Source organism: Scyliorhinus torazame, chromosome 18 (assembly GCF_047496885.1).
Source record: "Scyliorhinus torazame isolate Kashiwa2021f chromosome 18, sScyTor2.1, whole genome shotgun sequence".
Taxonomy (NCBI): domain Eukaryota; kingdom Metazoa; phylum Chordata; class Chondrichthyes; order Carcharhiniformes; family Scyliorhinidae; genus Scyliorhinus; species Scyliorhinus torazame.
In genome coordinates this window covers 43,950,322-43,975,085 of record NC_092724.1, presented here as the reverse complement: position 1 = coordinate 43,975,085, position 24,764 = coordinate 43,950,322, and the positions used below count along the sequence as shown (strand labels likewise).

Below are 24,764 nucleotides of genomic sequence, written 5' to 3'. Positions count from 1 at the left end.
AGGGCAATTTATCATGTCCAATCCACCCAACCTGCACATGTTTGGAATGTGGGAGGAAACCGGAGCACCCGGAGGAAACCCATGCAGATACGAGGAGAACGTGCAGACTCCAGACAGACAGTGACCCAAGCCGGGAATTGAACCTGGGATCCTGGAGCTGTGAAGCAGCTATGCTAACCACTGTGCTACCATGCTGCCCCAAACCTGTTGGACTTTAACCTGGTGTTGTGAGACTTCTTACTATGCCCACCCCAGTCCAGCGGCGGCATCTCCACATCATTTAAAATGAAGAGGGTTATTAATAAAAAGAATGTGCTGTTTTTTCTCAATGGGCTCTGGCTGTTAGGCTAAATTTAACGTTAAAAATACTGCTAAATTTAGGTCCCTCTACCACTTGTTCCAATTGTGGTAACTGTATGCCTAGGAATGTGGCAGAAAGATTATTACGTGGAGCTTATTTCCTAAATGTTTTTATATTGAACATATTGTCTCTCTTTTTCTAATGCTTCCCAAATGCCAGTAAAAAGGAGTGTCCGAACAAAAGGTATGAATTAATATAAATTGGATACAGTTTTGATTGACGTTAATCTGTTTGTAGTGTGCACAAAACCTAAATTGACGCTGTTTGATCGTAAAGCCTTTTGCATTTGTCCAATACTTAACTTCATTTACTCTTAGAGTGACATTTAAAAAAGAAACTGATTATCAGTGACAGGGTTAAGGATATAGAATCTGTGGTCTGTGCTGAGCTCGCTGACCTCAAGTGGGACTGATGTTAGGGAACTCTGTCCCTGGTTTAAAGGGAAGACAACTGACAGGGAATTCCTGATCATGAATTCACTGGAATCTGCACGTGTGTGAAAGTCTGAACAGGACTGGCTGTGACGTCCCTTACGGAAGCTCAATGTTTGTCTCTGTGAAGGTGCCTGGTATCCGGGGAAAGTGAGAACCGAGAAGAGAATATTTTGGGGGGGAGTTCCGACATTACATGTTTAAGTTGATCATTTTCTTAACTGCACCCTCACCACCAGTCAACTTTACTGAGGGGAATTTTAGAAAATAAAAAGAACACAAAGTAACATCAGTTATTGTTTAAAGGCAAAATATTGCGGATGCTGGAAATCTGAAATAAGAACAGAAAATGCCGTATAAACTCAGCAGGTCTGGCAGCATCTGTGGAGAGAGAAACGGAGTTAATTAACCTTTCATGGCCAATATGACTCTTCTCCAGGTCTCCATTATTGTTTGTCGAATGATTCGCAATCTTCACCAACCTAGTAATTTAACAGGCTGGTTATTTTATAAGGTATTAAGGTAAAAGCATCAAGCTTTTCATAATAAAAGTTTCCTTTGTACCTTTTGCTCAGAACCCAAGGAAACAGATGCCATGCACCGTGTGGAGGGCAGAGGTTCATACCAGTTACAAGGTTGGCAGCTCACCAGACAGCAGTTCCATTCCTTGTTCGTCAAGCGCTTTCTCTATGCTCGCCGAAGCTGCAGAGGACTTTTTGCTCAGGTAATTTTTTATTTTATTTACAGTTTTTCCACCTTCTCTTTACACACACAGCCCACACTCTCATTATTCATGGCTCCCAATCCCCCACTGATGTAGTTGACCGTTTCATATACAATTTGAAGCGGCCCAGCTGCATCAAACCACTATCCAATGGTTCACGATGAAGGCTGACCACCTCCCAAGCAATTAGGGAAGAATATATCTTGACCGGCTTGTTGGCAATTCCCAGATTCCCCCCCCCCCCCCGCCTTCCCCCACAAAAAGCAGTAGAGTTGCTGAGATATATAGTCACCAGCTGCCTGCTCCCATCTGGTGCCTCATCCATGTAGCCACGTATCACCTAGACAGTGATTGTCACTGGGCTGTTCAACAGTGCGTTCGCTTGCCCAAGCTCACCAAGTGTCACTCCGATGTGGAATTAGTTTGGCCACTTTCAACCTCATTCCTGTGGGTCCACAACAAAAAAGATCCTCAGTTCAACTCTACTCCGTGACCATGCTCAAGATGACCTGCGTGGGCAATGGAACTGTCGTATTGGTGAAGCATGGGGCGCATTTCTGTGGGACAGCGCAGGGGGACCTTTACTCAACATCTAACTTGTATTCAACCTGCCTGGGGGTGCTGTACGCTGACACTGAGGGGGCTTGAAATCCTCCTTCTTGCCCCCCTCTTCCAACCTGGCTGAAAATGAGCAAGGAGGGCAGTTAAAATGGACCTGGAGATTTCTCCCTTGGTCTTAATTGCAGCATCCAAGTCAACACACCTTCATTGACAGGGTCCTTGTTTAACTGAGCCCTTGTGTATCACTGGTTCACATAGCACACAGCACATCAATGCTGTGGAGCTCTAAACTATGTATGGAACAAGGCCCATTGGTACTGGGTTAAATGAACCAATGGATGATTCCTGTTTTATCTTTCCCAGATTGTGCTTCCTGCATTGTTTGTGTTTGTCGCTCTGTTCTTCAGTATGATTGTGCCTCCATTTGGGAAATATCCACCATTGGAACTGAATCCCTGGATATATGGAGAACAGTACACCTTCATCAGGTACTCAACTTTATTATATCTTTCAAGAGTCCGAAACAACCAGCGATGAATGTTGAACATTGCACTATTTTTGTAGCAGGAAGGTCTGGGGTCAGAACCCCAAAGAGAACTTTGATTGCAATCCTTTTCCAACACATGTTCAGTCTGCCCTATCCAGGCTACTAGCTCCTAGGGAAAGTTTGTATAAATATTCCCTGATTTTCCAAAATGAATCAAGCAAAACTCCAGAAAATCCAGCCATTTTTCCAACCCGCCTACTGGAAACATTATGGACCATTTGATAATGTCAGTCTGCACATAATGTCTAGTCCTGCATCTATTGAATATTCAGAGATAGGTCAAAAACATTTGAACAAAAATCACTACCATTAGGTAGAAAGCCAGTGATTTTTTTTTTCAATGTTCTCCCTTTTTTAAAGTTTGCAGATGACACAAAAATAGGTGGGAAGGCAAGTGGTGAGCACGACACAAAGAGTCTACCGAGGGATAGAGACAGGTTAGGTGAGTTGGAAGAATATTGGCAGATGGGATATAATGTAGGAAAATGTGAAGTTATGCACTTTGGTAGGAAGAATAAAGTGGCTGAATATTATTTAAATGTAGAAATGATGTGGAGATGCACCGTTGGACTGGGGTGAGCACAGTAAGAAGTCTTACAACACCAGGTTAAAGTCCAACATGTTTGTTTCAAATCACTAGCTTTTGGAGCACTGCTCCTTCCTCAGGTGAATGAAGAGGTATGTTCCAGAAACATCGATATGGACAAAGTCAAAGATGCAAGACAATGCTTTGAGTGCAAGCATTTGCAGGTAATTAAGTCTTTACAGATCCCGGGATAGGGGTAACCCCAGGTTAAAGAGGTGTGAATTGTCTCAAGCCATATCCCGGTTGAGGCCGTACTCATGTGTGTGGAACTTGGCTCTACGTTTCTGCTCGGCGATTTTGCGTTGTCACACGTCCTGAACCCTGCCATGGCAATCTCTGCAAGACGTGCCAGATCATCGACATGGGTACCACCATTACATGTGAGAACATCACCCACCAGTACATACTCGTGCGACTCAGCCAGCGTTGTCTACCTCATACGCTGCAGGAAAGGATGTCCCAAAGCGTGGTACATTGGCGAGACCATGCAGACGCTGCGACAACGGATGAATGGACATCGCACGACACCACCAGGCAGGAATGTTCCCTTCCAGTCGGGGAACACTTCAGCAGTCAAGGGCATTCAGCCTCAACGCGACAACGCAAAATCGCCGCACACATGAGTACGGCCTCAACCGGGACCTTGGATTCATGTCGCATTACATTCACCCCCCCCCACCATCTTGCCTGGACTTGCGAAATCCTACCTGTGGTTATGTGCATCAATGTAAATGCATGTAGGCTAGCTAGACACTAGAGGGAGCACCAAAGACATCACACACACACACTCAACCAATAGATTAAGTAGATAGGACACGACCAATAGACATTCACGATACACACGGAGGTGACATGACCACAGGGGGGCATTACACCAACCCATATATGAAGGACAACACACACATGATCTGCCTCTTTCCAGTGGAGACAGTCAATGAGTAGAGACATAGGGTTGATTCAATATTACATCCACCACCTGGATTGCAGCAACTGGTTAGTCAGTCTGGGTAGCTATAGTAGGATTAGCAGTAGTGTCGAACCCGAGTAATAGAAGTGTAAATAGTTTAATAAAATGTGTTGTAGTTATCTCCACGTCTGAACTTTCCTTTGTCAAGTGCACCACAAGGAAGCCGTTTATGTTACACCTAAAACATAACAAATCACTACCAACTGTCCTGGCTTGAGACAATTCACGTCTCTTTAACCTGGGGTTACCCCTATCTCTGGATCTGTAAAGACTTAATTACCTACAAATGCTCGCATTCTAAGCATTGTCTTGCATCTTTGACTTTGTCTACCTCTTCATTCACCTGAGGAAGGAGCAGTGCTCCGAAAGCTAGTGATTTGAAGAAAAACTGTTGGACTTGGTTTCCTGCTGATCTCCATAGCGGGAATTGCTTCTTGTTCCTGCCCCTGACACGGGACTTAGTCCCAGGTGGGCAGACTCCACCCCAACTCTCATTGGTGTGTGATTTCCATGGCACCCAGTGTCCCTCCTCCCTCCTTACTGAAATAGCTATGCTGCATGTGTGAGCAAGACCATGGGCTGGATTCTCCGCAGCCCCGCGCCAAAATCGCATTTGGCGCAGGGGCAGAGAATCGATGTTTACCCGGGAATCGTGCCCGACGTCGCTCGCGGCAGATTATGCGGCGTGGCTGGGGGGGGGGGGCCATTGACCGAGGCCCCCCCAACAATTCTCTGAGCAAAACTGGCCGAGATCCCGACAGCGTGGTTCTAACCACATTTGCCGGACGGGAACATCAGGTGGCAGCTGCGGACTCAGTCCGCGACCACCCTGGTGGGGTGGGGTGGGGGGGGGGAAATCGAGCACCAGGGGGGCCTCATGGGCGGCCGGGGCAGCGATCGGTCGGCTCGGATATGCGGGCGCACGCCATCTGGGGGGGGGGGGGGGCCTACAATGTCGATATCGGTCCGAGTCTACCATGGCACACGGTGCAGCTACTGCAGGCCACCGCTGTGCACGTGCGCGGATTCCCGACCGGAGGTGCGGGCACCCGTATCCGCAGCCTGAGCTGCGAGAAGCACTCCAGGGCCCTGCCAGCTCCCTGCAGGTAGGAGAATCGCTCCTGACATTTTTTTACGCCGGCGTGGGGATATAGCCCCACTTTTGGAAAATCCAGCCCCTTGAATGTCAACATCTTTCAGTCAATCTACTCACCGTGTGAGCAGCACGTTAAATGGGAGTCCAAATACAATAGTACCCTACGCAAACTCTAAGTGTTGATTTTACAGCAAAGACTCAGTTGTGGGATGTGCTTCTGCATTTCAATCCTGTGTGATATCAGTGTCTGACAACCTTTGACAAGTTGGCTAATTAGCGCTCACTGTCTAATTTAACGATGGCGGGTGCCCTCCTGAGGCCTTCAAGCACTGAGTGGCAGCCACACCTTCAGATGTGGGGACTGCCAATTCAGTCGCCTCCTGGTTCGCCTACATGGAGATGGAGTCCTGCTGCCAGACCTCTGCTGCGGATTGATTACAACTCCACCGGGGTCACCTTGCAATCACTGCTGTGGGGGAGGTTGAAAATGGTAGTTGGAGCAGTGACTCCCTGTCTGTGGCCAAGGGATCACCTCCATTCATCAGCTGAGTTTTAACATCTGTAGTGGGCTTGATAATTCCCCGTTGGCATCGGCAGAGTACTCTTAATGGCTACCTAAATGCGGGCAGTTAGCCGTTCCCCTCTCCCTCAACCCCCTATATTGCCCCCAAACTGGCATGTTCGAAAATGGTCCTGAGGCAAGAGCATGTCGGCATGCAGGCATGCCAGTCGATGGCAGGAAATTGCGAGCCCACCTACCTCTGGTCCTGCCTTTGCGCCATTAAAAAAATTCTGCCCCCAGAGTCTGTCAGATGCTCAGAGGGGCGACGAGTCCTTTTCTGGATGGATGAGCTGGGGTTGGTTGAATGATCTTGCCTGTAGTTGTGCGGGAGGGAATTCACCCACCCAGCCTGTGGCTCTCCAGTAAGTAGAAGGTGACTGCAGTGACCCCTTGAATTTTTTTATTTAAAATATTTTTATTGAAGTATTTGTAAAATTTTATAACAATAGCAGAAAAAGAACAGTAAACATTAGCATGGTGAAAAAATAGACATTTCCCCAATCGGCTCAATCTTCACAAATCACATGAAATAACATAAAATAACACTTAGCCCCCCCCCCCGGAATGCTGCTACTGCTGACATTTTTAATTTCTCCAAGAAAGTCGACGAATGACTGCCATCTTCGGGAGAACCCTAGTATTGATCCTCTTAAGGCAAACTTTATTTTCTCGAGGCTAACCCTAACCCAGCCATGTCATTGACCCAAGTCTCTACACTCGGTGGGGGGGGGGTTTCGAGTCCCTCCACATTAAAAGCATCCGTCTCCGGGCTACCAGGGAGGCGAAGGCCAGAACATCGGCCTCTTTCATTCCCTGAACTCCCGGATCTTCTGACACTCAAAAGATCGCCACCTCTGGACTCGGCACCACCCACGTACCTAGAACCGTGGACATTGCCTTGGCAAACCCCTGCCAGAACCCTCCAAGCTTCAGGCATGCCCAAAACATATGGACCTAGTTTGCTGGGCTTCCCTCACACATCTGTCTTCTACCCCGAAAAACTTGCTCATCCTCGTGACCCCTTGAATCTATTGGCGTCTCTACCCATATGTTGTTGTTCGATCAGACCGGAACTGTTCCAGCTCCGTCTTATCCAACAGTTTGTATTTCTGATTGGACTCAACAGCTGAGTTCACAATGCTGATATTGTTGGTCAAATTTATCTTATCGGCCCTTCAGTGATGATTTTCCAGAGGATCCCAACACCCGTGAGCTGATCAGTGCACTCCTCGACGATCCTGGATTTGGCACCTGGTGTATGGCAGATGGAGCGAATGAGTGAGTGTCAGTCGCAGGTGACTCTGTTCTTGATATGATATGATGTTTGCATCTAATCTTCCTTCCTCCCCCTACCTCACTGCTTTTCACTCAATCAATACAAATTCAAGTTGTCGCTGTTATCATAACATTTAGATCCCTTTATCTACTCTGCTTTAATGAACACATGAACAATTCTCGGGTCTACTCCACATTACAGATTCGGCAAGTCACTCTATTATTGTGTGTGCGACTATCAGAAACAGACAGTCGATCAAAGTACTGAATTAATGAGGCGTCAAATTTGACAGCCCCACAATTTTTTAATGTACAGATTCCGGAGGCTGTGTCAAGATTATGCATGGGACTCATTTCAAGCTCTGAGTAAACAGAATAACTCCTCTTATTGCACATGTTGGGAACCCACACAAGAATAGTAATTTCTTCCCTTGAACTGTGGATCCAAACTACAGCCCAAGAAGTCTGGACCACTCCATCCACTTCCAGTTTGGAATTCTTATATACTGGTTCACCCTGCTTCAGTAGAAGATTCTGGAGGTTTACAAATGGCTTTGCTTAGCGCTGTTGCTTCATTGGAGATGGGGCTGGTTTAGCACACTGGGCTAAAGAGCTGGTTTTAAATGCAGAGCACAGCCAGCAGCGCGGGTTCAATTCCCGTACCAGCCTCCCCGAACAGGCGCCGGAATGTGGCTGTTAGGGGCTTTTCACAGTAACTTCATTGAAGCCGACTTGTGACAATAAGTGATTATTATTATTATTATATTATCCTCAATCAGAACACCAAATGTTCCAATAGTAGCAGCAACTTGGGGTACCTGAACAGGAACAAGGATGTAAACTCTGTGACTTTTGTCATTCGAAGGTACACATCAAAGGTAAAAACAGTAACGCCAACTTTAGATACATTTGGCACCTTTAATGTTGTAAAACATAACCAAGGTGCCTCAAACAAAATTTGGCAACATGACACAAGGAGACATTGGGGCAGATGGCCAGAAGCTTAGTCAGAGGTAAGCTTTAAGGGGCATCTTAGAATGAAGAGAAGCAAGAGGTTTAGGAAGAGAATTTCCAAACGTAAGACCTTGACAACTGATTGCAAAACCACCAATGTTGTGGCAATTAAAATCAGAGTTGCACAAGAGGCTAGAATTGGAGCAGTGCAGATATCTTGGGGACTTGTAAGCCTGGAGGAAATTAAAAGATAAAGAGGGGGGAATATGAAAAAGGGATCCACCCTTTCCCACTGGAGGCCCAGGCAGAGTGACCTGTTGAGCTCCTCCCCCCTCCCCCTCCTCCCCTGAATGACGACCACCCACCTACAGATTGAGGGGGGGTAGGAAGCGGCCCTTGAGTGGCCAACAATTGGCCAATTATGGGCCTTGCACATCCCATCAAAATTTCAGACAGGCATTGATGGATGGGAGGGCAGCGGGGAATTTTACTGCCCTCTTTGCTGGTTTAGCCTTGCAACATTTGCCAGGGAGAAGTAGGGTGTCAGTGGTGGGAAAGTTAGGAGGAGGATGCAGCTGGTAACAAGGAAAGCAAATGGAATTTTCCCATTTATTGCCAATGGAATAGCAATAGCTGGATAGCTGATGCAGAGTGACGTCAACAGCAAGGGTTCAATTCCCATACCGGCTGAGGTTATTCGCCAAGGCTCCACATTCTCAACCTTGCCCTTCGCCTGAGGTATGGTGATCCTCAGTTTAAATCACCAACAGTCAGCTCGCCCCCCTCAAAGGAGAAATAGCCTAAGGTCATCTGGGGCTATGGCGACTTTACTAAAGTAAGGAGGTGCTGTTGCAACTGTATAGCGTATTGGCAAGACCGCATCTGGAGTAGTACCCTTTTGCCCCCTTATTTAAGGAAGGACGTAAATGTATTAGAGGCAGTTCAGAGAAGGTTCACTAGATTGATTCCAGGGATGAAGGACTTTTATTATGAAGAGAGATTGAGCAGTTTAGGCCTATACGGGACGGGAGCTGAGAGGAGGTCAGATGCAAAAGGGGATTGACAGGTTAGATTGAGAATGGATGGTTCCCCTTGTTGGACATTCTGGAATGTGAAGCCATAGTTTTAGGCTAAGAGATGGCAGATTTACAACCGAAATAAGGAAGAATGACTTCACTCAAAGGGTCGCGAATTCTCTACCCCAGAGTGCAGTGGAAGCTGGAACACTAAACAAATTTAAGGAGGCGATAGGTAGGTTCTAAATTTGCCTCACGGCGCCGAGGACCCAGCCCTGGGTCACTGTCCGTGTGGAGTTTGCACATTCTCCCCGTGTGTGTGTGGATCTCACTCCCACAACCCAAAGATGTGCAAGGTAGTTGGATTGGCCATGCTAAATTGCTCCTTAATTGGGAAAACAAGTAACTGGGTACACTAAATTTATTTAAAAAAGAGTTAAGTTTTTAATTAGTAGCGGAATGAAGGGTTCGGGGAGTGGGCAGGAAGGTGGAGATGTGGCTGAGATCAGTCACGATTGTGTTGAATGGCAAGAGTGCGCTCGAGGGGCTGAATGGCCTAATCCTGCTTCTAGTTCTTATGTCCTTGTCTTAAATGGAATTGGTAGCATGACAATACTGTGCTGGAATGTTCCTTCGCCTTGAATTTGTAACCAATCTTGAATAGTTGTGCTTACATTGGAAGGTCTTTAAGAATTTATTTTTATTTTATATTTCTTCCCACCATTTTCCTGCCCTATTCCCCTCCTCCACCACAGAGACTGCCTCGCAGGTGATTCTGAATGGATAACTCCCCCAGTTTCACAATCGATCACGGACATCTTTCGCACTGGTGGCTGGACTGTACAAAATCCTTCCCCTGCATGTGAGTGCAGCTCGGACGATATCCAGAGGATGCTGCCTAAATGTGAAGAAGGAGCAGGAGGCCTCCCGCCTCCTGAGGTGGGTTAGATAGGCCAGAGGCTATGGGTGCAGTTGTAGGTGTTTTATTCTGTGGTGCTGATCATTTTCAAGCTACAGTAAAATCTTTGGTAAAGTTTGGGTTAATTTGCATGTTACTCAAATTGTGAGATTTTTTTTCACTATTCTGTTGGGATTTCACAATGGACACTCGAGGGCACCATTAACGCTGTTGTGTGCAGTGACACTGAAGCATTTCTGGTAGAATTGTAAATCGGCTCAGGCTTGAGGAAATCTTAGTGCATTTGTTTTGATGTCACTGCACATGCTCAGATGTGTGCATCCCACGTAATTGGGAGTGTGGTTGTAATCCTGATCTAGCTGCAATTGTACACTTGTTATTTATCAAAACTCTTGGGTGGATTCTCCATTAGTAAGTGTTGGCACCGGGGCAGGCACTGCACCTGGATCGATTCAGCTAGGGCTAGCACGTGGAACACAATTGATTCCAATGAGAAACGGTGCAGGATTCGCCGGGTCCGTGATTGACACTTGGGAGGCTGACGAGCTGCAGCCGCATAGACACATTACACTCCCCGCACACACTCATCCCAGCCAACAAGATGGCACTGGTTGCGCTGGAGTGCACCGGTCCTGCAGATGGGTCCACTGGGGCCAGAGGACACCTAGGAGGGGAGGGGGGGGGGGGGGGGGGGGGGCACCCATGTGACCTGTGGACCTAAGTTCACAGGCAGTCAGCAGAGTGTGCAGCTGCATGGCTGCCTTGCAGGTCGTGGCAATGGTGCTCCGTGCCCATCCACCCCGACCCCACAGCCCACCACCTGGCCACCCTTGCTACTCCCTCCGGCCCTGGCAGAAGTCCCCCGGCCAACGGCACATCTGTCAGCAAACTATGGCAATGTTGGACACTTGCCGTACCCCCTCTCTCCCTCAGCAGCTACCGCGCATGTTTCGCGATTTTTAAAAACAAAGCTGTCAGGGATTCGCCCCAGTGGAGGCGGAGCATCACAGAGACTCAAGAGAATACTGGGTCAGGCCCACTAATGATATGCCAACGGTGTTTACTGTACATGTGTTCTGGAACGCATTGTCGCCGCTGTCGTGGCACCGGAGAATTGCGATGTGGCATGAAACCGCGGCCTGCCACAATTTCGGCGACCAATCGCATTTCCCAATTCCGGTGTCGGCCAACAGAGAATCCTGCCCGTTATGTCAGCCGCAACCCGTCTATAGGCTTCACTTCCCATGTATTTGTTTCACTTTTGCCCCGTATCCATTCTTATACCCACATTTGTCCTGGAAATCACCAGTGTTAACTTGTCACAAACCCCGCACGATTGTGTGCCAGCTTGGCCTGAGCCTTGTTTTTTCTGCTTTCACATAAATAACTTTGGGCGCGATCCAATGGCCAATCTGTATCCAAAAAGCAGCTCGCCGCGACGCAGCGTGGCCGATAGAAGCTGAGACCCCGCTCCTGGGATTTACCTGCCTCACAACACCTTGCAATGTATTGTGCATTGTGGGCGGGATCAAGTTTTGGCAAATCTGCACATTAGAGCAGACAGTAAGTCTCACTGTAATGTGCAGATTCCTGAGGTACCCAAGGCTTGGGGTTCATCCCCTTCGCCTCGGAGACCTCGGGTGAGCACCGCTCAGCACTGGTGGGGCACTCGCAATGGGGAAAGACCACTGTGTAAGGTCTTACCAGCAAATGTACATTGAGGGGCGGGTAACAGTGTAAACCCCCCTCGATCTGGGTCATTAACACTCCAATGTATAAAAGAAACATGACAATGTAAATATTTAAGAAGGAATTGTAACGTAAAGAGTGATATGTGTATAATATTATCAAAATTGAATGGAGGAAAGTCAAGGGAATGTGTAACTCTGATGGAAATGTACAGTCAAGACAATTCGAAATGTTCTGTAATGTTTATGATAGATTTTGTGAATAAAGTATATTTTTTGAAGAAAAAAAAACCAAAACTGGTGGGGCACTCGTGGGTGTCTTCCAGGGGATCGGAGGTCCCCAACTGCATCCCTTTGGGCAGGGTGGTGCCCTGGCACAGCTGGTGCCAGCTGGGCACCCTGACAGTGCCAGCCTGGCACTGTCAAGCTGTCCAGGTGATTTTGCCAGCTGACATGGGCACTGCCAGGGTGCCAGGTTGGCACTGCCACTTCATTCGGGCTGGGGGTGGGAGGTCGGGGATCGCTTTGGGGGTCCGACGTCTCGTTACACCGGGGAGTTCCGGTGAGCATAGCTCCCCACTGTACTAAATGGGGCCATGTGCGGCCTTGGCCGCCTGTTCCCCTTTTCAGGCCCCTTACATGACGCGAGTTCCACCCTGTGTTCCTCAACCTTGGCTTTAATTAGCAGTATTGGGTTGCGGAAGCATTCGAAAGGAACATTTTAAACCTTCAACTCTCTGACTTGTGGGTCACTACTATAAAGTCTTTTTGAGAGACATTTTAAGATGTTTAATTTCTTCTACCCACCGCCCCATTCCCAATCTTAATCCCCCATTCCATCGGCAAGAAGGATTAATTACATGGCCAGTGGTGATGGTTGTTGCTATGGGCATGCCTGCAGTGGCTGTGATTGGGGATAGTGTAACACTGCTTTCAACTAACAAAGTTGGATTTCTGCTTTTGAACAGTTGCGGCGAAATACAGGAGACATTCTTCAGAACCTAACTGGCAGAAATATCTCTGACTATCTTGTGAAGACCTACCCCCAGATCATCGGTAAAAGGTACAATGTGGCACCAGTTTGGGTGCAAACCAATATATCTGTCACTAGACATGTACTGATGCTTTTTTTAAATCCAGTCTTCTGCGTTTAACTTAACCTTCTTATTCATGTTTACAGTCTGAAAACTAAGAAGTGGGTGAATGAATTCAGGTTAGTTTTATTGCAGTACAGTAATAAAAGATTTTTGTGAAGGTTTGCATTTGTATTTTGGTTGTACAAATGTTAAGCAGTATTGTGACCTTTAACTTCTTCAATTGAAAAGAATCTGTCCTTCCCTGCAAGGTCCTGTGGTCAGTAATTGGACATTCACTGATGTCAGATGTCATTAGTTTCTGTTTTCTGTTTGTTTGATCTCCAACATTTGCACAGTGTTTTCTATTTTTTAATCAATGTAAGAATGAAACTGCACCCTGGAAAACTGTAATGTTTTCATGTGCTGTCCGGGCTTCAAGGGGTACAATAAGAGGTGAGCAAAATGAAAAAACTCAGACCCTTCATTGTGATGATCTGTTGTAGGTATGGAGGATTCTCATTGGGAGCACAGAGTTCCCAGGTTTTGCCTTCCCTGAATGAAGTTAATAACTCCATCATTGAGATCAGTTCACGAATGAATGTCACAAAGGTATGGAACTGGCCTAAATCTTGGCATTTTTTTAAGCTGTGTTTTCTGCTGCATGTCTGTTAGGTGTTAGTAATGCACAGTCCGGGCAACCAACCTCCTGAATTGTTCAGAGCTGCTATGCATGTTGGTCTTTGTTTTGTAAAGAAATTAACACCAGGGCTTTGGCACTGGGGAATGGAATGCTAATTTTTTGGATGTGAGTGTTGCTGACTAGACCAACATTTATAGGGCCAGTTCAGTTTCTGGCCAATGGTACCCCCAGATGGTCATTGCCTGGCACTTGTGTGGCACAAATGTTACTTGCCACTTGTCAGCCCAAGCCGGGATATTTTTCAGGTCTTGCTGCCTTTGGACATGGACTACTTCAGAATCTGAGGAGTCACAAATAATGCTGGACATTATGCTGTCATCTGTGAACATCCCCACTTCTGAACTTATGATGAAAGGAAGGCCATTGTTGAAGCAGCTGACTATGTTTGGGTCTAGGTCCTGATGATTGTCCTGGAGCTGAGATTATTAACCTTCGATCACCACAGCCATCTTCATTTGTGCCAACCAGAAGAGGGTTTCCTCCTGATTCTCAATGACTCCAGTTTTGTGAGGGCTACTTGGTGCCATTATTACGATCCCAGACCAGACCCCAAATGTGGCTAGGTACTGGACCGAAACCCCAATATTTTAGTTTGTTTGTAACACTGTGCGGGAAGAATGATTCGCTCCAGGAGTGATTACATGAAGAAATCAGGCTTGAGTATTTTTAAAACAAAACTTTATTATAAGTACAATATTAAACGTTTTAACTTCTTACCCCAAACGAGCAGCTTACCATTTATACCTTAAACACAACTATTCAATTTCCCATTAAACAACAAGAAAAGAAACATACAGCTCTCAATCTATCTTACTGTGGGAGAATTGTGGACTTTGTGTCAGGCAGATCAGAATGCAACTCCTCGCTCCAAGGTTTCTCCACCAAATACCTCTCTAATGCTTTCAAAATATCTCTCTGCTTTCCTTGGCTCCACCCAGAAATGACCTCATCTCCCCAAGCTGAAAAACAACTTGGACGGGATTCTCTAATAATGGAGCAATGTCCCCACGCCGGCGTGAAAACCGGCACCAACCACTCTGGTGTCAAGGTCCTGAAAGTGAGGAATCTCCCCTTCCTAGGGGGCTAGGTTGGCACCAGAGTGGTCCCCGCAGCTCCAGCCAGCGCGGAACGGCCCGCGCGAGTTCGCGGAGACCTACAGGGGCTTGGCGCGGAGTAAAGTAGGCCCCCACGGAACCCGCCTGCCCACCGATCGGTAGGCCCCGATCGCGGACCAGGCCAACGTGGGGCCCCCCCCCCAGGATGGCCCACGCACACTCGCCTTCCAGGTCCTGCCGTTTGGGACCTGAGTAACCCACGCCGGCGGGACTTGGCCAAACTCCGCGCCCACTCGGCCTATCGGGGCCCAGAAATCGCCGGGGAGGCCACTGTCAACAGCCCCCGACCGGCGCGGCGGTGATCCCGCAGGCGCCCGAAAATCAGCGCCGGAGAATGGGGAAGTGGGCGACGGGGCACGATTCTCGCACCCCCCACCCCCGGGGATTGGGTCGGAGAATCCCGGCCCTTTGCAGGCAGCAAAGCACGTTAACTCCCCAGGGACTTCCCCATTTCAACCACTATGTATTAACCCAGACTGAAAAACACATTCCTTTGTCAATTTTGGATGCTGGCTGCTAAAGCCCTGCAGAACAGAATTATTCCCCAAAAAACACATTCTAACCCCAGGCTTTTAACCCTTAAATTGCTCACTACGTTATAACCCAATTTTCCTAACATCTTCCAATCGTCACACCATACTCGATCAAATGCTGCCTGGAAGTCAGGGGCAGTCACTCTCTGGAGTTCAGTTCTTTTGTCCACGTTTGAACCAAGGCTGTAATGAGATCAGGAGCTGAGTGAACCTGGCAAAACCCAAACTGAGCGTTTGTAAGCAGGTTATTGATGCGTAAGTGCTGCTTAGTAGCACTGTTGATGACCCCATGCATCACACTATTGATGACCGAGAGTAGACTGATGGGGTGCTAATTGGCTGAGTTGGATTTGTCCTGTTTCTTCTGTACAGGGAATACCTGGCCAATTTTCCACATTGCCGGGTAGATGCCAGTGTTGTAGCTGTACTGGAACAGCTTGGTTAGGGGTGCAGCAAGTTCTGGAGCACAAGTCTTCAGTACTGTTCTGGAATATTGTCAGGGCCCATAGCAATCACAACAATCGTTAGCCGGACGTGCCGAGTGGAAGACCCATCTCAACTTCCCCTGGAAGCCCCCAACATCACAGATGCCAGTACCTTCAGCCATTTCTTGATATCATCTGGGATGAATTGAATTGGCTGAAGACTGACATCTGATGTTGTGGACTTCCTGATGAAGTTGAGATGGGGCATCCGCTCGGCACTTCTGGCTGAAGATTGTTGTGAATGATTCCGCCTCATCCTTTGCACTAATGTGCTGGGCTCTTCCATCATTAATGATGGGAATATTTCTAGTGCCTCCGCCTACAGTGAGTTGTTTAATTGTCCACCACCATTCAAGACTGGATGTGGCAGGAATACAGGGCTTCGATCTTGTGGGATCGCTTAACTCTGTCCATTACTTGGGTACCAAACAGCATAAGCAGCAAGCAGACCTTTTTTGTTGCTTCGTTTGGCTGACACTTCATTTTCGGTATGCTTGGTGCTGCTCCTGGCATGCTCTCCTGCACTCTTCATTGAACCAGGGTTGATCCCCTGGCTTGATGGTTGATGCTAGAGTGGGGGATGTGCCCGGCCATGAGGTTACATATTGTGGTTGAGTACAATTCTGCTGCTGCTAATGGCCCACAGTCCCTCATGAATGCACAGTTTTGAGCTGCTAGATCTGTTTGAAGTCGATCCCATGTAGCAGGGTGGTGCTACATGCTATGGAAGGTATCTTCAATGTGAAGACGGGACTTTTTCTCTACGAGGACTGTGCGGTTGGTCACTCCTACCGATACTGTCATGGACAGGTGCACTTGCGGCAGGCAGGTTGGTGAGGATGAGGCCAATAGCTTTGCTATTCCATGTAGTGTTAACATCATGCACTCGCAGACTGAGTACATTACTGGTTAGAAACAACATTTTGCTTCCCCTGCACTGCCCCCTCGTATGCAACCTGGGAATGTAGAGCACAAAATCAATATTGAGCAAAGCTTCTGCTCAATCTAACTCTTTGAGGAGTCCTAAATTGCTCAACGGGAACATTTTTCCATTTTCCTTTACCAGGAATGTTTGTTGCCTCTTATTGAGATTTGGAAATTGGGGCCAGTTTAGTAGTGTTAAGTACCAACTAATTGAGACCATTTGATGCCATGGATTTCTACCGTCAGCAGACAGGGGAAGCTTCCATCCCTGGTTCCAGAGTGATTCATAAATCTGCCGCCTTTGTTTGTTTCCTCAGGGGATGCGAACACAAGTGTTTTTCAACTCGTGCTATTATAAATTCTCATTGTTTTGGAGATAGAAAATTGTTGTTTCTTTTTATACTTGTTGCTACCATGGTGCATATGTAGTTTACAGTCTGAGCCTAAATTTGTACTTTCTGTAACCCCCACACCCTGACTGAAGGTGGGATCTGTTTTGTGTAGTGTTACGATCCTGAACATGAACCCAACTATTTTCAATTTGTAAAACTGAGCAAATGTTACTGCACCACAGGAGTGATAACACTGACCAATGGGTACCTTTAATGTTAAAACAAACTTTAATTAATCACAGAATAAACCACATTAGCAACAAAGAAGAAGTTTTACAGACAACAGTTACAAATGTTCATAAGTAAAAGAAGGAAATTCAACTTACTTCCTAAACCTGCCTCTATACTCCAATTAAGCAAACTAATATGTATTAAATACCACTCATGAATATAGTTAACAACCAGGGTTTGACTTGCTTATCTCTGTGCAAAGTCCTTGGACAGAGAACGTTTCAGGTCCAAACTGGAACACCTCTGTTCATATTAGAGTTTAGGAAACTACTGAGTCTTCAGACAGACCTGGTTCCTCCCATTAACTATATAATTTGTACCCAAAGCATAAGGCATTATTTTGTCTCTTCTTGCGAGATGTCCTTTGACTTGTTTAGCCAGGATCAAACACAATACCCTCCATAAATTATCTACACCCAGTGGTCCTTCAAATCTAAACAATATTTCATTAGCTAGCTATCTGTAAACAAGTAAATGTTTTTTGAGATTGATTAGCAGAAAGCGTATAATTATCATCTTTATTAGTGTCACAAGTAGGCTTACATTAACACTGCAATGAAGTTACTGTGAAAATCCCCTAGTCGCCACACTCTGGCGCCTGTTCGGGTACACTGAGGGAGAATTCAGAATGTCCAATTCACCTAACAAGCACGTCTTTCTGGACTTGTGGGAGGAAACCGGAGCACCCGGAGGAAACCCACGCAGACACGGGGAGAACATGCAGACCCTCCGGACAGACAGTGACCCAAGCCATTAATCATAGAATTATAGAATTTATAGTGCAGAAGGAGGCCCATCAAGTCTGCACCGACCCTTGGAAAGAGCACCCTACTTACCACGCCTCCACCCTATCACCATAACCCAGTAACCCCACCTAAGCTTTTGGACACTAAGGGGCAATTTAGCATGGCCACCCACCTAATCTACACATCTTTTGGACTGTGGGAGGAAATCTGAGCACCCAGAGGAAACCCACGCAGACATGACGAGAATGTGTTAAACTCCACACAGATAAGGCCAGAATTGAACGCGGCACCCTGGAGATGTGAGGCAGCAGTGCTAACAACTGTGCCACCATGCTGCCAAAATTCAAGCAGCAGAGAATGGTTACATTAACACTGCAATGAAGTTACAGTGAAAATCCCCGAGTCGCCACACCACGGCCCTGTTCGGGTATACTGAGGGAGAATTCAAAATCGAACCCAGGTCCCTACTTAATCAATTGTGACCTCACTTTTACAGCTATTAATATCACTGTTCTAGCAGACATACTGTCTGTATGCATCTTAACCCGGGTTTTAATAACATTACTGCAAAAAATATAAAATATGACAATTTCTTATATTCATCACAGTTGTATATTCACTTTTGTTGGTGTTCATCCTTTGTACACGTGATGTAAAATATAACCACTCCCCTATGAATCATGTGTTACAACCTATACATATGTAATGGAAATATTCCACAGGAACAGAATGTATATATATTCTGAATGACGCATTCCATAAATTCCAGGTCTGAGCATCTGCCTCAACAGCTCCTGTCAACTGATGGTTCAGGCTGGATCGCCATCAGGAGGTGCTTAGCGGAACTGCAGGCTAATTAAAAGAAGTGTGTCAAATGAATCAGTGTTTTTGGAACATGAAATGTAACTGCCCTGGAAACACTCGTTACTTAATTTGTCAGTTACCTGATTTGGGATTCTGACTTAAATGCTGTACAAAATATTTTGTCGTACTTGCCTCGTACTTTGAATTATTGACATTCAGTTTCCTGTTGCCCTCAGGGCAGTTCCATGGACCGACTGCTGGGAAACATCGCAAACTTTATTGAGGGGCTGAACACAAAAAACAATGTAAAAGTATGTCTGAAAGTTTTTCTGTCAATCTTTTCCTGCCTGTCTGACTCTCACTCTGTCTTTAGATTTGAGTCCATTACACTCCGAAACATCAAAACCTTTTTTTTTGTTAAAGCCAGTTACTTGCTACTGTTATCTTTTGATTTGGAGCCCAGAAATTTGCAAGCAAATTTGCAATCTGCAAGTTGCCCTCTACACAGCAATCAAACTCTGTTAAAACACGTAGCAATCAAACTCTGTTAAAACACATAACCTTAAAAGGTGAGGCCAGATCAAACCACAGGGAGTAGAGTTGAATAGCAGAGATGTATTTAAAGGGAAGCTTTACATCCAAGAGAGTGAGAGGAACAGAAAGAGATGCTGATAGAATTAGAGAAAGTAAGGCAGGAAATGCTCATGTTGCGTATAACCACAGACATAGTTCAGATGGACCAAAAGGCCTGTCCCTGTGCTGTAAATTCAATATAATTGCGCTATAGTTTCAGAATAATGCACTGTGCATTGTGTGGTGCAACATGCTGTGAACTGCGAGTTGATTGACTTGCTACATGCAACACCACCGGAGCTCTGCTAATATTTAATTTTAAATTATGGAGGTTAGAATTCCTGAAGGACACGAAGGTTGTTATTTGTTTTTTGCATAGCTTCTAAAAACATGTGTTCATGCGCTGTGGGCATCACTAGCAGGGCCAACATTTGTTGTCCACCCATTAAGAACAATTAAGAGGCACCAACATTGCTGTGGGGCTGGAGTCACATGTAGACCAGATGAGGGAAGGATGGTAGATTTCCTTCCCTGAAAGATAAAGAATCGTAGAATTCCTACAGTGCAGAAGGAGGCCATTCGGCCCATCGGCTCTTTACCGACACTCTGAAAGAGAACCCTGCCCAGGCTCACTCCCCACCCTAGCCCCATAACCCCACCTAAACTGCACATATTTGGACACTAAGGGGAAATTTATTATGCTAATTCACCTAACCTACACCTCTTTGGACTACGGGGGCGAAACTGGATTACATAAGAACTAGAACATAAGAACTAGGAACAGGAGTAGGCCATCTGGCCCCTCGAGCCTGCTCCGCCATTCAATGAGATCATGGCTGATCTTTGTGGACTCAGCTCCACTCTCCGGCCTGTACACCATATCCCCGAATCCCTTTATTCTTTAGAAAGGTATCTTATCTTTTTCTTAAAAACGTTTAAAGAAGGAGCCTCAACTGCTTCACTGGGCAAGGAATTCCAGAGATTCACAACCCTTTGGGTGAAGAAGTTCCTCCTAAACTCGGTCCTAAATCTACTTCCCCTTATTTTGAGGCTATGCCCCCTAGTTCTGCTTTCCCCGACCAGTGGAAACAACCTGCCCACATCTATCCTATCTATTCCCTTCATAATTTTATATGTTTCAATAAGATCCCCCCGCATCCTTCTAAACTCCAATGAGTACAGTCCCAGTCTACTCAACCTCTCGTCATAATCTAATCCCCTCAACTCTGGGATCAACCTAGTGAATCTCCTCTGCACTCCCTCCAGTGCCAATATGTCCTTTCTCAGGTAAGGAGACCAAAACTGAACACCATACTCCAGATGTGGCCTCACCAACACCTTCTACAATTGCAGCATAACCTCCCTAGTCTTGAACTCCATCCCTCTAGCAATGAAAGACAAAACTCGATTAGCCTTCTTAATCACCTGTTGCACCTGCGCACCAACTTTTTGCGACTCGTGCACCAGCACACCCAGGTCCCTCTGCACAGCAGCATGTTTTAACATCTTACCGTTTAAATAATAATCCATTCTGCTGTTATTCCTCCCAAAATGGATAGCCTCACACTTGGTAACATTGAATTCCATCTGCCAGACCCTAGCCCATTCACCTAACCTATCCAAATCCCTCTGCAGACTTCCGGTATCCTTTGCACTTTTTGCTTTACCGCTCACCTTAGTGTCGTCTGCAACCTGGAGGAAACCCACGTAGAAATGGGGAGAAAGTGCAACTCCACACAGACCGTCACCCAAGGCCGGAATTGAACCTGGGTCTATGGCGTTGTGAGCCAGCAGTGCTAACCACTGTGCCACTGTAACATGAGTGAACCAGATAGGTTTTTCTGACAATCGATAGTTTTCAGTCACTCTTCCTGAGAATAGTTTTGTCAATTGAATTGAATCAAATTTTCACCAGAGGTTTGAACCCCTGTCTCCAGGGACCTGAACTCTGGATTACTAGCCCAGCAACATTATGGAGTGATACAACACAGAAACAGGCCCTTTGGCCCACCATGTCTATGCCAACCATCAAACACCAATCTATACTAGTTAGCACTACTGCCTCACGGTGACGAGGACCCGGGTTCGATCCCAGCCCTCGGCCACTGTCCATGATTGCACGTTCTCCCCGTGTCTACGTGGGTCTCATCCCACATCCCAGAAATGTGCAGGGTAGGTGGATTGATCACACTAAATTGCCCCTTCATTTGGGGAAAAAAGAATTGGACACTTTAAATTTTAAAAATCCCTTGGCGAATTTAAGTGCTCATCCAATTGCTTCTTAAATGTTGCGAGAGTACCTGCCTCCACTACCCTCTCGGGCAGCGTGTTCTATGCCACCACCAACTACACTATGTCTCCGAGCTACACTCTGGTGCAGGGTTCCAGCTGCTTTCAGCCAAACTGGGCAAGTATAGGTTGGCTCGATTACTGCACCAAGCCATTTCAGTTCGGTTACACCGTGACTCCTGACGCTGATTGGCCAGGCACCAGGAACAGTTGTACACAGGCACTTGGCTCACTCCTCTGCGTCTGTCAGCACACATACCTCATTGGTGTGTGCCAGTCAGCCGTTGGCAGTACTGGTTTGTGCCTGCACCAGTCTGATGTTGCTCAATCAGGCGCTGTCTCTGGTGCATTCTGTCCACTGCTGACCCGCTCCCTCCTACATGCTGAGCAGTGTATGGTGCCCCCATAAACCTTCCCTCCCCCTCAGTTGTTGCTACTCGATGAGCAACTCTTACACACTGGGCGCTATTCCCCCCCCCCCCCCCGCCGGGTGGGAGAATCGCCGGAGCGCCGCGCGAATCGCGCCACGCCGCCCCGACCCTGCACGCGATTCTCCCACCACCCGGAAACCAGCGGCGCTCGAAGAACCGGCGAGCGGCGATTCTCCGGCCCAGATGGGCCGAGCGGCCGCTACGACACGACAGGTTCCTGTGCCATCCACCCCTGGTCGCTGCCGGCGGGAACTCTGCGGGAACGCTGAGGGGGAGGGAGAGGGGCTCCTTCACCGGGGTGGCCTCCGATGGGGCCTGGCCCGCGATCGGGGCCCACCGGAGCCGGCCTCTTCTCTCCCCCCCCCCCCCCCCCCCCCCCAGGCCTACCTCCTTCCGCGCGCGGCCCCAGAACACCGGCCCCATGTTGGTGAGGGGCCGGCGTGCGTAAGACGTTCCCCGCGCATGCGCAGGATGGTGCGGTCCAACTGCGCATGCACAGGTTGGCACAGCAAGGACGCTGGAGTGGCGTGAACCACTCCAGCGCTGTGCTGGCCCCCTGTGGGGGACAGAATAGGCCGTACCCGGACCCTGTTCGCGCCGCCGTGAAACGTGACAGCGTTCACGACCGCGCGAACACTTGGCCTCCATATCGGAGAATCGCCCCCACAATCTTTGTTAGTTACCATTCCTCCTGGGCACCACAATATTCACCATTGCTCCTGTCCATTATTTTCCCAGCCACTGGCTCATGGTCACAGAATGAACTGAATCCATCTTCCCAGCAGTGACAATGTTCAGTTATTTCAGGATGCTGGTTACAGAGGACGTCTGACCAGGGACTGACTCAGTTTGCATTGCAAGACAGGGGAGAAGATTAGACATAGGTTGAAGAAAATGGAATCTTTGATACTCCAGTAGAATATTCTCTATGTATCAGCTTCAGCGTGATTGCCGATGCCTGTTACCCAACTACATAATGTTCAGATGCAACTGAGTGATTAAATAGGCTCCTGACATGGTGGAACTAATCTTTACTTTTTATTGCAGGTCTGGTTCAACAACAAAGGCTGGCATTCCATGGTGAGTTTCGTGAATGTTATGAACAATGCAGTGCTGAGAGCAAATCTTCCAGCTGGAAAAGATCCCAGAAGGTTTGGGATTACAGCCTTCAACCACCCACTCAACCTGACCAAAGAACAGTTCTCCGAGGTCGCACTGTAAGTAGTTGGTAGAATCTCATAAATACACTTGCAAATTAAACGGTACTCACTGGGCATTGAGCCAGACAGATCAGGGATCCCACCTTTGATCTTTGTCAATGCAACCGCTGGGGTGTAGTTGGACCAGCAGCAAGCCCCCTCCCCCCCGCCACCGGCTAAGGTTTCTCTTCATGATTTGTGATCACTGTCCAATGGCTCTGGTACCATGTGAGTGTGAACATGAGGCAAAAACAGCATTGAGCTCAACAGTCATGCCTTCTACAAGCAAATAGCCTGCTGCTGAGACTCATAGATGAATATTTGCCGTTTATCCAATGGGATTAATCTCCTCCTACATTGCCTTATGCTGTTCCTTGCCTGAAACTGTTTCATATTAAATTAGACACCCACCACTCCAGGCTTATTTTGTCGACTACCAGAGATCTTAAGCTCCTTTCCCCTGTTCGCTGTCATCTTCAGCGCCAATAACAAATATGAGGTGCTCCTGTATTTCTTTGTCACCAAGGTTGAGACCATCCTTTTAACTGTCTCTACTGTTCTGATACCGATAAGGTGAAAACCTCCCCAGATTTCCCCTAGCCCTGATTCTGCATCTCTTTCTCCATTTTCTCCCTCCTCTCTTTCACCACTGCCCCACCCACTTTACCTGCCTCGAGCTTATCTTGCCCATGAGACCCACCTCCTTGTCCTTTGACCCCAGTAGAAGTATATCGTTGGGGAGAGTGCGTGCCGGGGAGGAGAGGGAGGGTGCGTGCCGGGGAGGAGAAGGGGGGGGGGTTGTTGGGGAGGGTGTGTGCCAGGGAGGAGGGGGGGGGTGGGGGTTGGGGAGAGTGCGTGCCGGGGGGGGGGGGGGGTTGGGGAGAGTGCGTGGGGGGGGGGGGGGGAGGAGAGTGCGTGCGGGGGGGGGGGGGGGGTTGGGGAGAGTGCGTGCCGGGGAGGAGGGGGGGGTTGGGGAGGGTGCGTGCCGGGGAGGAGGGGGGGTTGGAGAGAGTTTGTGCCAGGCAGGAGGGGGGGGGGGGGTTTGGGGGGGGTGCGTGGTGGGGAGGGAGGGGTGTACGCCTGGCCATGTGCCAGCTGGCAACAGTCGCAACCATACAGCCCATGGCACCTGGCTGCAGGGTGGGGGCATGGGCAATGGTGACATGTCGTCTATCCCCCCCCCCCCCCCCCCCCCCCACCTCCTGCAGGCCGTTATGTTTGGTCATCACCCAGCGATGTTGGGCCGCCCGCACGACAGGACGAAGAGGAGGAGGAGGTGGTGGTGGTGCCACGGCGATGGAGACGCCCGATGAGGCCCCGTGTGTACCGGCCCTGCTTGTCGTACTAGGACCTCACGGACCGGGCATGCAGGAGGAGATTCCGGATGAGGTGGGAAACCGTGGCACACATCTGCCACCTGATGGCACACCTGGCACCGCTTGGCACTGGGGGAGGACACCCTATCCCCGTGGCCGTCAAGGTTACGGTGGCCCTGAACTTCTATGCCACGGAGTCATTCCAGGTGCCGAGTGGGGACCTGTCCAGCATCTCGCAGGCATCGGTGCATCCGTGCAGTGAC

At 48.0% G+C, this 24,764-nt stretch overlaps 1 protein-coding gene across 3 annotated transcripts in view; it reads left to right on the top strand.

Annotated features, from left to right (window-relative positions):
* Window positions 1–24,764, top strand: part of LOC140395177 (phospholipid-transporting ATPase ABCA1-like) — a 246,267-nt gene that overhangs the window by 172,117 nt on the left and 49,386 nt on the right. For 2 of the 3 annotated variants that reach the window (XM_072482683.1, XM_072482682.1), the window contains exons 28-37: window positions 521–544; window positions 1,368–1,516; window positions 2,441–2,565; window positions 7,015–7,113; window positions 9,836–10,019; window positions 12,656–12,750; window positions 12,868–12,900; window positions 13,267–13,372; window positions 18,930–19,004; window positions 23,034–23,203. In XM_072482683.1, the coding sequence (XP_072338784.1) occupies window positions 521–544; window positions 1,368–1,516; window positions 2,441–2,565; window positions 7,015–7,113; window positions 9,836–10,019; window positions 12,656–12,750; window positions 12,868–12,900; window positions 13,267–13,372; window positions 18,930–19,004; window positions 23,034–23,203 (1,060 nt within the window). The remainder of the gene's footprint in view (window positions 1–520; window positions 545–1,367; window positions 1,517–2,440; window positions 2,566–7,014; window positions 7,114–9,835; window positions 10,020–12,655; window positions 12,751–12,867; window positions 12,901–13,266; window positions 13,373–18,929; window positions 19,005–23,033; window positions 23,204–24,764) is intronic. The other variant, XM_072482684.1, reaches the window with a different exon arrangement.